Source organism: Ochotona curzoniae, unplaced genomic scaffold, assembly GCF_017591425.1.
Source record: "Ochotona curzoniae isolate NIBS_2020 unplaced genomic scaffold, NIBS_Ocur_1.0 patch351, whole genome shotgun sequence".
NCBI classification, from domain to species: domain Eukaryota; kingdom Metazoa; phylum Chordata; class Mammalia; order Lagomorpha; family Ochotonidae; genus Ochotona; species Ochotona curzoniae.
The window spans coordinates 14,716-32,300 of record NW_024466919.1 but is presented as its reverse complement, the minus strand read 5'-3'; the positions used below and the strand labels follow the sequence as shown (position 1 = coordinate 32,300).

Here is a 17,585-nt window from a genome sequence, read left to right as displayed (position 1 = left end):
CATATGAACATATGAGAAAATGCCTTACTCAATAAATGTGTACTTCACAAATCTCTCTATGATCGAAAATGAAGAAAAATTTATGTTGTTAAAAGACATTCAGTTTTTTTTCTTTTTTTTTTCTTTTGGCCAAATGTATGTCTCTAAGTACATCTGTGTGCACAAGCTATCCTGACATTTTACTTGCAACTCTTTCTAAATAAATTTTAAAAATCCTCAAAAAACTTGAGTTGTTAGAGACACAAATATGTAGTCAAATGATCAATTAGTAATGAAACAGCTCAATTTTGGGGAGCAGTGACATAAATACACACACAAAACACACAGTAATACTGGCTGATTAGATGAAACAAAGCCCTCTGGTGTTGGTGTAAGATTCCAAACTTAATTAAATATAAAAGCTTAAAAACAGTTGTGGCTGCTAAAATAGATACTTTATTTAAAACTCGAAGGAAGGACTTGAACTTAGTAGGAAGGAAAAACAAATTTGGTATTTTAGACTATTTTGTGGATGTTATTCTAATAATTAGATTGGATGATAGCATAAGAAAGATAGAAACATGCTAATTCAAATTACAAAGCAAAATGATAAATGCAATTTCAAAAGAGGTTATCTATCAATGTAATTTTGTAAGACGTTTGCTCCACAGATCCTAAAACCCAAGCCAAAAACTTACCATTAGGCTTTATGTTGATTTAGTTATATAATGTTTACTGAGTTATCAAAAATATATTCACACAAATAGCACACTTTCCTTTTACCAATATGGTTTATATTACATAGTGTTCTTTGCCCTCCTTGGAAATCATGTACAGAGTTGACAACTTTGGGATTACCCAAAATTGTAAAAGGTCAAATCACAACAGCTAGTGAGCAAAACAAACCAAAGAGAATCCATGTTGAAGGAAAAGCTGGCTTAAGCCCTAAAGGGTCTCCAAATCCAGATAGCTGAGTACCAGGTTTAACTAAAGGCAAATTCATTCACTTTCATGTTTCTGAAAAGAACCAAGAAATGTCACACTAATGCTATGAATTATATACAGACTTAACAAGAGCTCTGATCCTGGATTTATAATGATAACAAGCCATTATCCAATGAGACCCCATTTTCCCTCTTTCTTGTACTTTGCCTTAAAGCATATGCTTTTAAAAGCTGACTATAATCATTCTGGTTGAAATCTAATTTCTACTTTCACTTTGTAGGTGAAAGACTAATTAGTAAAGTATCGGAAACAACACTCAAAAAATACATCTTTCATAGTTTTCTGTGGTTTACCTACAGTTACTACTTGGTTTGTGAAGAGCAGATATATACAAGAAAAAGAAAAAGTCCTACACACACTGACACTGATCTAGATTTCAAAATGGAAGAAAAATAATGAATGCTAAATGGTTCATTAGAAGCCAGTCATCCACACTCCCCCTTTTTGGTCCTGATAATAATATATATTATATTATATATTATATATATATATTATATATCTTTTATATATATATATATATATTTTTTTTTTTTACAAAATACTCCAAATGGTGCAGTCTGAAAAATCCTCCAAAGTTCAACCAGACCAACTACAAGTGGAAACTAAAATTGTTCAACATGACAGCTAAAATAGGTTTTGAGATGTCTGGAGGATGTGAAGTGCCATTTTGGAAGCTTGTTTAGAATTATCCTACACACACACACATAACAGACACCTGAAGACTTTATTTCTCCATAATGCTACCATTAGCATTAGACTCATCTCTTAGCATTTATACAAAGGACTGTCACAAATTTTGTATACCCTGAAACACACACTGAACTATGATATGAAGTATTGTTTGCCCTCTATTAAAAAAAAAAAACTGTCATCACGATGTTGCTTAATTTGTTTTCCCAATTTCTGCATACTGAGAATGGTTAGCACTCTGGTTTTGAAGAAAACTTGTTTGCAACACTGAAACAGAACCTCAAGGCTCCACACACCAACTTTACTACCTCGCCCTGTCCAATCTTCCTGGCAAGCTCCTTTTCTGATTGCTGCACTGCAGTAGCTAGAAAAACAGAGCCATTTAAATGATAAATATACTTTACTTCATGATAATAAAATAGCATTCCTTTCCACCCAAAGTATATTCAAGGTCTCATAACAAATGGGACCATCTGGAATTTTACATCTGTCTGAAATGAGAGGTGGATTGGATGAGAATTCTAAGGCACAGATGTCAGAATCATCTCAGACTTGTGATGAAATTGTTCATGCTTTTGTCCTCAGTGTTTCAAGTATTCAAGTGATCTTCCTAATTGTGGCTTTAAGTATCCATGATAACTAAGGTGCCTACCGGGATAACTTAACAGTGTGTGGGCTAGGTTGTTAATACGATGGAATTTCCTAAGTTCTGGACAATATCCACATTACTGTCTGCTTTTCCAAATTGTCAATGTTGACAACCAAAATATAATGAATTCTACCATTCAGTTTGTATCTCCTTTTTAAAAAAATTATATGTAAATCTATCTGCATGCATTTCAACACATTACGATATTCTATATGTACCATTACTTCACACTTCATACATCATTACTTCATACATTTTGCTTGCCTGTTACTTATAAAAAATACAGCCAAAAAGCATCACCTGGCCTAGAAAAACAGGTAGAAACTGTCTAAACTTACCAGCCATTCCAAAGTTAAGTTGAGGTGTTTCTTCAGTCTTGGCTTTCTTGGGACTAGGCAAATCTCGTGAAGAATCAGATGGGAAGGCCCAAAGCTTTTTTCGTGGGTTGACAGTGGATGTTGGAGATTTCACAGGCTTGTTTGTGGTGGGACACCATTTGTAACCAGGATTTGCTTTCATAAATGCATCTTTATACTATAAATAACAGAACAGACGGCAGATTTCCATTAACATATAGATTGAAAAAGTTCTAATAGCCTTCACCCCATTGCCCCATCCTGACGATGAGGAAAGTACCATGGCTTTCCTCATGGGAAGTGACAACGTCCTAGTACAGAGCTCTACAGACAAGGACTTGATGTTCATTTACTAGAGAAAACAACGTGCAGGATGAGGGTATAAAGGACGCGTACTTCCTATCTTTAATTTTCACTTTTTGCTTTTATGATAAAGACGTGTTGTACATAATGGAAACAGTTAAGGGCCCTGGAGAGAACGAGCACAGCGCAAACCCCAGCATTTCCCCATAGGGGATGGTGATCAAAATCAGAGGTGATCTACCTAGGCCTCAATCTTAGGTTGCATGAACTGAGGCAAACAGCATCAAATGTGTAGTGTTATACAGTGCAATAACTGCTTTAAAGGACACTTCAGAGTGTGAGCACCAGGGCCCATCAACAGACTCTTCTCATTACTTAACTCGGTAAGCATGTTTTGATATACTAGTAGTAAGACACATCCAAGTATTTAAAGGACAAAGGACCTGATTATGCATTAAAGGAGCCAAGATCATGGGTGGAGAGGGGAACATGATAGGCCTTTTTCAGTTATTTGAAGCATAGAGTCACACAGATAAAAGAACATTAAGTGCAGGTTAATGATGACTACGTTCGAAATGCATGTCTGCTTCAACTAGTTGTGAATATTATTAAATTGCTTAAGCTTTCTCAGCTTCAAGTTCTCCATCTATTAAGTACAGTTGTACCTAATAAGGTCCCAGTGTTCTGTAATGACTGCCCACGACCGAGTACAGAAACAGGTTCTGAAAGCTCTCGAGTACTAGAGGCAATTAACCCACCACCAACATCATCCCTTACTTGGTTCCAACCTTCACTGACAACAGTTTTCTCTATCCTTTCTCTGGGGCTTTCTCCCTGCTCTCTTCCCAAACTCTGCTCTTTCCTCTTTGGTGATAACATTAACCATTTTCATGCTACTTACTCCTGATAAAAATGTATTTTCCATGTATTCTTAAACTATTTTCTGTTATTACTGCTGCATATTTTAATGCAATCTTTTCAATCCCATAAGCTTGCCTTTTAAAATGCCAATTCTAAATAGCTTTTACTTTAACTCAGTAGGAAGAAAAGGGTCTGTTTTAAACTTGTGTAGTAAGAGTATACAAGGGTATTTCAAAAACTTCATGAAAAACAGAACATGCAGTTTCTGTAAACTTTTTGAAGAGCCTTCATTTATGCAGGCTAAATTAATTCTTTCAACCATTTCAATTTATATAATATCAATAAAAACTATAACAGAGATGATGCAATATTACTAGATAATGGCCTAGAATGATCCCACAGTTACATTAACTCAAATCTTATATTTTTATTTTTGATATGAAAGATATAAATGAACCTGCCTATTGACACTCAGATATGCATAAAAGGAAGATAAGGATGAAAAGAAAGATTTATTTCCATTTTCCTCAGAAAATAATGAAAATGGGACCCAACGCCAGAGGAAAAACTAAAATTTACCATCACCTAGTGGAAAATGTGTTTGTAGGTATCAGCTGTGATATAAACGGTATCCTACCATAATACACTTATGTGCATGGAGCTGACAAATAACCTTGCCTGATGTCTAGAAGTAAAGTGACAAATGGCTGGGTGAGGTAGAAATAAAAGTAGCAGACACATGCATCATTACTGTATTCTAGTAAAAGGCACATGGTCTGGGGTTGTGAAATGAACAGTCACTTGGACAAAGGTCACCACTCTATAAAGTGCCAAAAGACTTTCAAACAAACTGATTAGCATATTCATCATGAAAAACAAAATTATCTCTTAAATACTCCCTTTTCTTCTTCTTCCTCATGTTGATCGGCTAGATATTGTTTCTCAGCAAGATGTTATACACTTTGCTAAGAATCATTCGGCAATTTGCCTTTGAAAATCAGTAAGTATAATGTCGATGATAATGTTGTCATTCTTATGAATCTTTTCTTACAGCATCAACTATTTTTAAAACGCTGATGACACTAATAAACACAAGCATCAACTAATTCATAATCGGTAGCTGATGCTAACAGCAAAGTAAAGCACTGACAATCATCACACCTCAATCATCTCTCTTTCTCCTGCATGTATGCCTCAAAGCTGCAAATCAAGTTATACATGAACATTGAAGAAATGACAGACACTGAGCTACTGGAGAGAGAAAAGAATATGAAATAGAAAAGTTGCTGCCTTTGTATTATCATCCACCCTGAGCAAAACAAACATGGCATTTCTTAAGTTTTTCCCCAAATTCAAACATGAAAAATGTTTTTACAATAGGTTTGTAAAAAGGCATGCTAACTGACAATGGAATAACAGAGAGCAAAAGATGTGGAATTTGTACACTATTAAGAAAAATCAAAATTGAGTATTTACTTTTAGGGCCAATACTCTGTAACTGTACTTCAACATTAATCTTATAGATTCTTAAACTCAAGGTAAGCATTCAATACATTCAATATCATGACAATATTAGTTTAACCCAGCATGTGTTAAGCAGAAGGGTTAAGAAAGGGGAGGGGCTGAGTTGTGGCACAGTGTATTAAGGGATTGCCTGCTTGTTAACATCCAATTTGAGTGCCATTTGGAGTCCCAGCTGCTCCACTTCCAACCCAGCTCCCTGCTGCTAATGGCCTGGGAAAGCAGCAGAAGATACTCCAAGTGCTTGGCTCCTTGCACTCATAGGGGAGACCCAGAAGACATTCTTAGCTCCTGGCTTTGGCCTGGCCAGAACTGGCTGTTGCAGCCATTTGGAATGTGAACCAGGGAATGAAAAACCTTTCTCTAACTCTGCCTTCCAAAATAATAGAACAAATCTTTAAAACAAGAATGTGAGAGGGACAGATAAAAGAATAACATACAGTCTGGGTTTTTACGGACTTAGGAGCTCAGATGTAGACATCAGAGCAAATTGTGCATACAAGCAGTGTATGCACTCAAGAGTGGAAACACGTATTTGAGAAAGGCCCAGTCATCTGTATTGACAGGATTATCAGAAAAGGAGCTCTTGAGAATATTGTATACAGATTTTGTATAGGGTGACAGAAATACCTGCGTGTAACCACAGGCATGCAGTCCACCACCTGGGTAACATTCACTATCGGGGATTGAAACGGCCAGGGAGGTGGCCCTCAGCATATCCAGACATCCTGGGCCAAGCTGCCCATGCTGGAAGCAGGGGAGGAAATTCACTTATACTCAACAAACTTCAATTACAGGCTAAGATTTCAATAAAACATAATTAGAAAGCAATTGAAACTTTATTAAATATATTTTTTTAAATTATTGAGGGGCTGGCACTGTGATGCAGAGGCCACAGCCCAGGATGCCAGAATCCCATATGAGAGTTGGTTCAAGTCCTAGCTGCTCCACTTTTAATCCAGCTCCCTGCTAATGTGCCCAGCAGAACAGCAGAGAATGGCTCAAGTAGTTAGGTCCCTGCGTCCACATAGGAGAACTGGAAGAAGCTCCTGGCTCCTGGCTCTGTGGCCATTTGGTGTGTAAACCAGCTGATGAAAGATCTCTGTCTCTTCCTCTCCCTGTATCTGCCTTTCAAATAAATAAAATTTTCCAAAAAAAATTATTGCATTGAAATGAAAATTCACCTCATGGCCTCCAATTTCTTTTTGCACAGTTCCTACCAACCACTAAGTGAAGCCTACTTAACAGGCACACTTCCTGAGTCAGTAAATGCTGTCTTTTATCCCAGTCACACCCATGTTTCATTAGAAATAGCAACAAGCCAATAATTCAGTCTCTGATTGTAATTCAGTATTGGCATGAACTACATATCCTTTCACTCTGCTTTGTCTCCTTTGCTGGTGGCAATGGATTATGCAACATCATTACATAAGGACATTATTATGTACTCTTTAAAATAGGGAGCTCAACATTAAATTCTTTACACATCATTTATGAGAATGAAAATCTGATCTGAAAAAATCTTAACACAAGAAACTGAAATCCAATAGTTTATTTTTCATGGGGGAGGGAGTAATATTGAAAAGCCCACCAGTACTTCCAGTTACTATTACAGATTAGATTTCTCAAAGACTGAGACATGGCAATCCTGGGGTGTTTGCAGAACACGTACATAATGAAGATAAATGACTAGTGAAATATTGCCACCAAAAAAAAAAAAATCCACCATCAGTGTGAACAAAGATGATTTGGAAATGATCTGATTTTTAACAAAGATTTAACACTTATTTTACAATCATATATTCTATTGGATGCTAAATATTTAACACATAATTTATAAGCAAAGCATATACTCTACAAAAGGCTAAATGTTTAACACATTTTATTTTAAAGCATATACCCTACAGGGGGCTAAATGTTCAACACATTTCACTTTTTAAATATATTCTCTATAGGAAACTAAATATTTAGTGCACATTTGCTTTTTATAAACATATGCACTCCAGGGGACTAAATGAACCCTTCATATGTTCTGAACCACTTCCTATCAGCAGGGAGCAATCACATTCTGTAAGGGTTGGAGAGAACAGGGAGATATTTGAGAAGCAGCACTAATCTGTATTTCCGTAGTTTGAAGATCTTTTCTTCATAAAACTTAAAAATTATCATTAAGATAACATGACTCAAAGAACTGTCTGATCTAGATTAGCCTTCCTAGTTATTTCTAATTTGAAAGAAAATTAACTAGAATGTTTCATAGGACAAGATGCTAAATTAAATTTGTGGGTTTGACTGAATAAAAATCTTTAAGTTATACACAAACCTGTACAATATGATAAAGTCGTTCCCTTAGAAACTATGTACTTGAATAAGCGGCTTATGTAACCCTGGAATTTTATGGTTACATTACTGTGGAAAAGTCATCAAGAAAACGCTGAAAGCAAAGCAGTTATCTATAGATACGGCTGCTTCAAATGGCTATGAATGTGATGATTGTTACATTTACAACATTAGTTTGTTTTTCCACATATAACTTAAAATATGATTTTATTTCTTACTTTGGGTAATTACGTGGAAAGTCAGCTTAATCAATTCACACTGATTTAAAAGATAACATTTGAAGAAAAAAATTTCTTAAAAAGTGCATTTTTCTTCATTTTTAAAAAGGAAACCAGGCGAGAAATCTATGTAGTAAAATGTTTAAACATATAAAACAAAAAATGTATAAAACATAAAAAGGTATAAATCATAAATGTATAAAACATAAAAATTCATATTAACTAATCTGAATTCTAAAAGCTTCAATATGTTCATTTAAATTTAACAATTTCCTGAAATATTTAAAATTTTCTCCCTCCAAAATGGCTTACACAACATAAATTTCCAAATTTTTCTAATGGTACAAAACTAACTTATTCATATCATTTTGAATGATCATGAATTACAAAGTTACATAGTATTTGAATATTTGATTCCTCAATGAATTAAAAAATTAACAACTGAAATAAAATAGAAAAATAAGCCTTGACTCAATCTAAATATTCAATTTATCATTCACTAGCTATGGAATTCTTATCAAGTCCTTAGAAGTTAATTTGATTTGAATATTTATGTATTTGTGCTTACTTATAAGTAGTAAATGGACTAATTCTTTAATATTTATTATATTTTTATTTTAAAGGCAAATTTACAAAGAAAAGGAAACACACAAAAAGATTTTCCATCTGCTGGTTTACTGCCCAAATGGCCATAATGGTTAGAGCTAAGGCAATCCAAAGACAGGAGCCAAAAGCTTCTGAGTCTCCCAGGTGGATGCAGGGTCCCATGCTTCTGGCCATCTTCTACTGCCTTCCCATTCCACAAGCAGGGAGCTGGATGCAAAGTGAAGCAGCCGGGACCTAAACCAGTACCCACATAGGATGTCAACACTTGCAGGTAGAGGATTACCCAAGTCACCACTGATATTTCTAACCTAAGTAGTTAGCTCACTTAATTGTACAATTACTACAGTATCTGCTGAATTTGGCAGTATCACATATTTAGCTTTGTTGATTTGTTTCAAAGACTAAATTTTTTTTATTTTAGTGGCCTTTCAACATGTTAACACTTCATAATAAAAACAGGAAATCATCAAGTAGAGCAGTATAATATAGGAACAAATTTTCTTATCAAGAATAACTTAAACCTAAGAGTTTAAAATTTTACATAACGCCTACATTTACCTTTTCTTACTTGCATCTTACATTGACCTTTTGAAGCCAGGCATTTTACTGTCATTTTTACAGATGTGGAGATCTAAAAAATAATCTCAGAAATACAGTCATGTATGGGACCTGACTCTTACCAATTCAACTTTGATTTCTCAGGTAAGCCACCAAGCTTTTCCAAGCCTTAGTGTTTTCAACTTCCAAAAGCAAAATCTAAATTTTTGTGATCATTTAAAAAATAATTATGGAAGAATTCTGGATACAATAAGATAATATTCAAAATTTTATCTTTATTTTAAAAATAAACACCTGAATTTTTAAAAATGTACTAAGTGCTGATACCTAAGAAAAGAATGGAAAGGCTTCAGAAAAAAGAAGTATCATCAAGCACTGGAGCTTATAATACCTGCTTTTACTACCAAAATCCCTTAAAAGAAGTCGATCACTAATTAAACCAGACTTAGCAAACCCCACTTAGCATGAGCTGCTATGTCAGAGACAGAGAAAGCGGTGAAAGAGGAAAGAAACGCAAGTGACAGCTCAAGGCAGAACCACAATAAGCTATAACCAAATTATAGATTATAAAAATTATTTCTGTTCGGAAATAATGAGCTAAAGTTTTCAAGCAGACTCAAATGATCTTAACACTGTAAGTAAGGAAGTATTCAAATAGTTTTAGATAACATTTCCAGAGTAAATTGTAAAAAGCACCAGTAGTGTTTCATCTCTCTTGAAATCACTCATGTGTAGCACTGTTCCCCAAGGCTGCAGGATGAATGAAGTGTTACAGAGGTAACAGCATGCAAACGATTACTGCATGCTCACACAGGAACACCTCGTAAGCATCACACATGAATCACAAGTTCTCCAGACAATAATACACGAGGAAATCAGAGTAGATTATTTTTGGAGAAGATTCCCATTCTGAGGAAACCAGAACAAGGTAAAGAATGATCTTTACAAAAATCATTCCAGCTGCAAATAAATACTCAAAAATAGATTAAATTTGTCTTGAAGAAAAATGGAAAAAGTAATCAATAAATACTTCACACACTTGTAGCACTGGTAATCATTTCCACTGATAACTGCAGATAGCAAATTTTACTGAGTAAAAGCCAGTACAGGTTACTTTCAAGCTATGTTTTTCTGCATTTAATTTCATGGCTTTAATTAGCACACAATGAGAGCTTCAAACTTTTCAGTGACGTCGTATGTCATGCTTTTTATCTTATTTAACTATAAATCATTATTTCCTGTTACTGTCCCCCACTTAACCTAGGCTCTAGGTCAAACAAACTTTTTTGGTACTGAACTATATCTTATTTTCCCACGTTGCTTTTATCCTTTTCTTTCTGAGTCCTACTTCACAGCCCAAGCTATATTCTATTTACTTTTTAAAGCCTTTCCTGATCTAATCTCACTTAGCTCCCTGTCCACACCCAGTACATGCAGATTATTCCGGTAAGGCTCACTTTTCCCCACTACTGTTCTTGCCATATTTAGTCAAATCTAATTATCCTTCAAGCATTTAAAACATACGCTAAAGATCCTTCGGGAATTGGGAGGGGAGCTTTCTCTGGTCCTTACTTAGTTCCAACCTTGGATCCCCACCCTCTCTTGCAATGACCAGCAGGGTCACTCTGGTGCCCCCACCAAATAAATAAATAAATAAAATTAGATTAGAGACCAATAAGGAAATCTTAGAACCAGACAGGAAGCAGTCAGCTTGGACTCACATATACCTTACTAGGTAGGACACAAAAATTAGTTACTCCTAAGGTATAGAAGATTTCTCTGCACACCCCTCCTAAAACTGTTTTGCGCCTCAATTGTTAACATATGCCTAGTTAGAGTTATAAGCCAGATTGGACTATCCTAAAATTTGCCAAGTTCAGTAAAAATTATGCTTCAATACTATAAACAGCTAAATATAAAAATGAAAATAGACATGAGACAGCTGAATAGTACCCTATAACCATTCTAAGGTGTATAGCAGCCAGTTGTGTATAAACTAAAATTGAAATGCCAATGAAGTAGTCACAGGATGTGGTTAAGAACTTGCATTTTCTAACATATTGGTCACTCAATTAACTCCATAAAGTTATGGTCATGTCAATTAACTCCATAATGTTGTAAATTGTTGTTGTTGTTATGTTATGGCTTTTCATTGGACGGGATGATATTCTGCCAGCTCTACTTTCAGACCAGGGATGGTCTCCCAAGGAAACTGTTGAATTTATTTGGACAATAAGATGCTGGACTCTATACATGGTACATGCTTGCAATGAAAGAACCATGACTGGATTTGAACTGTACTACTGCAACAATGTGGAGGAATCCACCATGGGGGGAGGGTACAGAGAAGGGATGGGGGAATCCTGGAGCCAATGAAACTATATCAGAAAACGAAATCAAATTTAAAAATTTACTGAATAGAAACAACTGGTCAAATTTAAAAAATGCATCAAAAGAGCACTGGGTCCCAGTTCCACAGTTTACCTAAAGTGTGAGTGGTCAAGAGGCCAACTACTGAGCCTTAGATTTCTGCTCTTCAGAATGGACATACAACTGACTTAGGTCTTGGTGTTTACTGAAAACAATGACCACAAAATAAATCTGTAAATCAAAACATATTCATGCTCCCTACGCCTCTGATCCTAAAACAAAAAGGAGGACAAGGAATACCATAATGTCTATTCGAATTGTCTTAATTACTCAGATTTTCCCTTCCTCTTTATACCAACTCTCTTCTAACTGAAGGTCAAGGAGGACTTCCAAACTTATTGTCCATTCACTGTGTTGTTCACAGATGTCAGTGACGAGCGGAAGGCCTCTGTGAAATCTTAGGGAAAAATGAATAACTATATCATTCTTTAAAAAAAGGAAATGCATTTATTTATTTGAAAGGCAGAGAGAGAGAAGGAAGGGGCAGAAAGAGAAGGAAGAGAGTGAGAGAGAAATCTTCAATTTTCTGCTTCACTTCCCAAAGGGGTCAGGTCTGAGCAAAGAGCAGAAACAATTCATCTGTTCTCCCACCCAGGTGGCAGAGGCCTAATCACTTAAACTGTCTTCTGCTGCCTTCCAAGGCACAGTAGCAGGAGATTGCATCATAAGTGGAAATGACAGAACCCAAGCCAGCACTCTGTTAGCCCACTCTACCAAAATGCCCAGTTCTGTATTTCATGTCTAGTTGTACGAACACTCATAAATATATTGAAAGGTAAAGTAAAACTGCTGTGTCTCCTAACAGGTCATCTCACAGTACTATAATGCAAATTGCTAAATTTAAGAAAGTAACTCACGTTATAACTTTAGAACAGTGTTTTTGGTTTTTTTTTTTAATTATAGAATCAATTATTGTTCTAATGAAATTCATCAGAGAACACAAAGTCTCATCTAACACCATCTTTTCCCAACAATGCAAATTAGTACCAGGCAATGATGCAAAAACATGAAAACAAACTACCAAAACAGGTGCTGCTGTCTAACCAGATGCTCTAGAATAAGGTCTGAGAGCTAAGGGAAGGACCAAAGAAGACTGTCATGAGCCAACAAGTTAAGAAACACAGTCTCTTCAAAGCTGTACTCACTATGAACTGCGCCTGTTTTAAAAATATATTCTTTTTTTTTAAAGCAAAAGGAAAAATTTATTTCTAACAATGATAAAATATTGGTGAATATCATATAAACATTCATATCTACAAACTTGCTGAAAGAATATGTTTTATACCTAATGGAGAATATGTAAAATATAGAGTCTAAGAGCCATATAAGATGGTTTCAAAAATTCATTTAAAACATGTAAGACTTAAATTTTCACTCTGGTGTAAAATTTTTTTTGAAATCCATCTAAGGTAGCTCAAAAAAAGTTCATGTAAAATCTGTATTATGAAAACACTATGCTCGGGCCCGGCACCTTGGCTTAGCGGCTAAAGTCCTCAACTTGAGTGTGCCTGGATCCATATGGGCACGGGTTCTAATCCCAGCAGCCCTGCTTCCCATCCAGCTCCCTGCTTGTGGCCTGGGAAAGCAGTGGAGAACAGCCCAAAACCTCGGGACCCTGCCATCCACGTGGGAGACCCGGAAGAGCTCTTGGCTCCTGGATCGGTGCTGCTCCAGCTGTGCGGAGACATGGGGAGGGAATCATCAGATGGAAGATCTTTCTCTCTGTCTCTCCTCCTCTCTCTATATATATCTGACTTTGCAATGAAAATAAATCTTTTAAAAAAAACACTACTCTTACATTTCAAAAAAATTTACATTGAAATATCTTTTTATCCCATTTTATATAAACTTTCTAAAGCACCTCTGTATGTATACCTAAAAGTTTTACAGATTTATAAATGAGTGTGTGTGAAGAAACAGAATCCTCTTTTATCACTGGCTTCCATTACTAGCACCCACCACAACATCTGGGACACTGAAGCCAATTGGTAAGTACTTGCTTTTATTCATTTCAGAGAGAGAAAGAGGGAGAGGGTGCTGCCATCATCTGGTTTACTCTGCAAATGCACATAATGACCTTTGATGGGTTATGGCTCAGAGCAGAATCCAGAAACTTGATCCTGGCCTTCCACACGGGTGGCAGGAACCTTATTACTTGGGCCACCATACCGGGCACTGCATTAGCAGAAAGTTACGGTCAGAGGCAGGCAGCGATGTCAAGCTTAGGAATTCCAACATGGAATGCAGGCATCTTAACTAATGTCTTTCTAGAAAAATACTATTCATTCATTCATTTATTTATTTAGTGTGAAAGGCAGAGTGACAGAGAGGCAGACACACACAGAGACAGAAATTCTTAGATCTATTGGTTCAATCCTAAAAACTGCTGCAACAGCCAGGTCTGGGCCAAGGTGAGGCCAGGAGCCAATGACTCCCCTGGTCTCCCACATGAAGAGAAGGGGTCCAAGCACTTCACCCGTCATCAGCTGCTTTCCCAGAGGCATTAGCAGGAAACTAAGTCAAAAACTGAGCCTCAGACTGGCCTAGGATGTAGACGTCTCAAACAGTGGGTTACCCTCCACCCTTAACTGATGTCTGAACTTGTAGGCCAAATGCCCACCCCATAAGTCCTTGCTGAATAAATTGACATTCCAATTAAGGCTATGATATTAACACAAACAGCACCAGCAAAATTACATGTACTTAAATGTAATTTTAAAACCATTTAGTAAAGCTACTGAAACAAGTCAAATCACTTTCAACTAGAGACCAATTATATAATAATTGTAAAAGAAGCTGAACATTCTACCCTGTGCAGTGTAAATGAGGCAACATCTCATAAAGATAACCACAAACAAGGCAAACAGCAGTGTGGAACATCCAGTCGCAGTCTCCACTTTGAGTGGATTCCAGGGGGCCACCTTAACAGATTTCATTATAGCACCACCATGGCAAATACTGTGAGCCTAATTAAGTAATTAGTAAGGGATTTCCTGTACAAAAATAATACTTTCTCCTTTTAAAAGTGGCCACCTATTGGGTTTGTAAATTAGCAGTATTGAATTAAAGGTAAACAATATAAAGGGGGAACAGGCTGCATGTTATTCAAAAAGAACAATCAAAAACAAGCTCAAGTGTTTAATTCCAGGAAGTTTATGCAGTTCCCTATAAAGTTCCAGATAATTATTTATTTTACCATATAAATATCACCATTAGAAGATGTAAGTAATTAAAATTTTACTGCTAATTACTGCTATGCTAGTGGAAATCCATTGAAACATTTAAAATCATATAGATAACTGTAACTGATTTTAAATTTTCCAGATGCCCTCCATAGCTCATAGTCAATTCTTAAAGCCTTGTGTAATCATTAATTATATAACAACTGTGCTAATCATTTACTCTACATTCAAATTTCCCTAAACATTTTGTAGGAAATTTTTGTGTTCGTGGTAGCTTATTAAACAATGGAATCAAACCACAGCAACTAATATTATTATTTTCTACACAAAGATATGTCTAATAAAATGTCTTGAAACCATATACTTTGCCTGCCTCTGGCTCAATTTTTCTAAAAACTTAACCTAATGTTTGAGGGTAAGGCGTACTTTTCATGAAAGATTTTTCCAGGTTTCAATGCTGAAAAAAATACTATCACAAATATTCATCTCAGATTTAATTACATTGATACTTCTTTGCTTATCTCTTATTCTGAGATAAATCCATTCACAATACATTCAGATATATAATGATCTCACCCTGATTCCAGATTAATTTAGAAGCTGAATCAGTACACAACTCTTGAAACAAAATTAATAACTGTCATCATTTTTGAACTAATCAGTGTTGCAATATTGTAAATAATCTTCCACATAGAAATGCTTTTCTTTTTAAGAGAGATTTATATTAAAGTCAGAGTCAGATAGAGAGAAGGACAGAGAGAGCCAGAGATCTTCCATCTACTAGTTTACTTCCCAAATGGCTGCAATGGCTGGCGCTGGGCCAGACTTCAACAGAGAGCCAGAAGCTTTGCCTGGGTCTCCCACCTTGAGGCAGGGACCCAAACATGTAGGCCATTTTCTACTGCTTTTGTCAGGCCATTAGCAGGGAGCTGGATAGGAAGCGAAGCAGCCCACACACCCTATATGGGAGGCCAGTGTCACAGCCAGCAGCTTTCACTAATATGCCATGATGCCAGCCTCATCAAAATGCTTCTTACCAACTGTCAATTACAGAGTGTTTACAGGCACCTACACATCATGATACTTCTGTTCCACTACCCTTCATTCATTTGTTTGTTTTTAATATCCATACTATTCTCTCTCTCTCTCGATATATATGTATGTATATATATATATATATATCTTGATAATTGCATTTATTATGAAAATAAAAAATGCTAAAGCTCTAAGGGATATAAACCTTTGTCTAATTTCCTCAGTCTAGTTAAATTTTAAAAAGAAGCTGATATCACCCAGAGATTGATACATATATATAAATATAAACATAAATATAGATTACAGTTATGAGAAAGAGAGTAAAGAAAGATAGGAAGCGGGTAGGGGTGAATCTCAAAGCTATATAATTTCAGAACTAGATCAAGACTCTCATGACACAGAAAAATATAATATTGTCATCTTTAGTATAGGCAATCTCTGACAAGAGAAGCCTAGTTCCTAGGAAATTTTTTAAAATTATCATTCATAATTTAAAGAACCACCATAATAAATAAATCACCTTTTGTAATAAAGTGACCTTTTATATCAGCCAGTGGGAATTCAGAGAAAGAAAATAACTCTCTAGTAATTGAGTGCTCTCACTATGTTCCCCAACATTTCCAAGACCCCACTGGAACACCAGAAGGCAAAGAAATCTTTTGTTTCCACTTAGAATCTAATTAAGGATTCACTTTCTCTTTGGGAGAATTTCATTAAGATTTCCATATTTGCAAGCTAGATGTTATAGGACTGGTTGCACATAACCATCATAACATTGTGCCATTATAACCCACCTCCTTAGCCATGTCTGTGTACTTCTGCTTTTCCTTTGGATCAAGAACAGCCCACCAATCAGCTAGTATCTTGGTAGCACCTCGGTTATCGAGCCTGGGGTGTTCCTGACGTACAAGAGAGCGATGTCGTTTACAGAATAAAAGAAATGCATTCATTGGTCTCCGAGCTCGCTGTTCTGGCGACTCATCATCTTCGGTCTCACCAACATCTTGTTCTAGGCCATCAGCCCCAAGAAGTTGAACCTATTTTCAAACAAAGCAAAGGCTAGATTTTAAACACATATTGGACAGTTCTGATAGAACAATTAGTCTTAGTGTGAAAATTTTTCTTATCTCCATTTAAGCAACTTACACATCAAAAAGAAATGATTTTTAAAAAAATTATCAACCATTATTGGCAGCTGGCAACTAACTTTCGATGCACTTATCCTCTGCTTCGTTTCCATGGCAACATGAGCATGTCTATTACAGCAATGTATTATATTATAATTGCTGACATTTCTTCTTACTAAACAGTGAACTCTTTGAGGACAAAAACTCTCTAATTTATCTTTATAATGTCAACATGTAGCTCAATATCTGGTATAGCATTAGTGCTTAACCAATTGATGAATGAATGAAGAAAGCTATGGATTATGAGTCTCAAGATGAACAATATCCGTAAATACGTGAATATGTACTCTGTCTTTCCCCTCCTCAGGAAGTCTACAGAAAGCAGATAGTAAAAAACTAAAACAGAGCACTCAGGATTTTTGCACACACCACCACTGGAGCTTCCTAATGTAACAGAGACATTAAACATGGACATCTCACAGAAGAACTACACAGTAAATCTTTCAACTTTTAAATATCAAGCTTTTTTATCTTGGTGAATGTTATGGTGATAGAAATAAGCTTCCCTAAGCTCAAACCTCCAAAATCTTTTTTGATTCCTCCCTTCTCCTAAGCCACTTAGCATAACTATCATTCACGGTCTTCAAGGATTTCTACAAAGCTATAAATCTGTCCATTTCAGGGAAATAATTCTCATTAACAGTGCCCTGCCCTTATTACTACTT

The 17,585-nt window shown here is 35.9% G+C and overlaps 1 protein-coding gene across 5 annotated transcripts in view; it reads right to left on the bottom strand.

The window, feature by feature from the left end:
* LOC121167246 (HMG box transcription factor BBX) overlaps window positions 1-17,585 on the bottom strand; it is a 109,785-nt gene that overhangs the window by 87,496 nt on the left and 4,704 nt on the right. For all 5 annotated transcript variants that reach the window (XM_040996656.1, XM_040996657.1, XM_040996659.1 and 2 more), the window contains exons 2-3: window positions 16,528-16,770; window positions 2,662-2,857 (exon numbers count right to left, since the gene is read on the bottom strand). In XM_040996656.1, coding sequence (XP_040852590.1) covers window positions 2,662-2,857; window positions 16,528-16,770 — 439 coding nt within the window. The remainder of the gene's footprint in view (window positions 1-2,661; window positions 2,858-16,527; window positions 16,771-17,585) is intronic.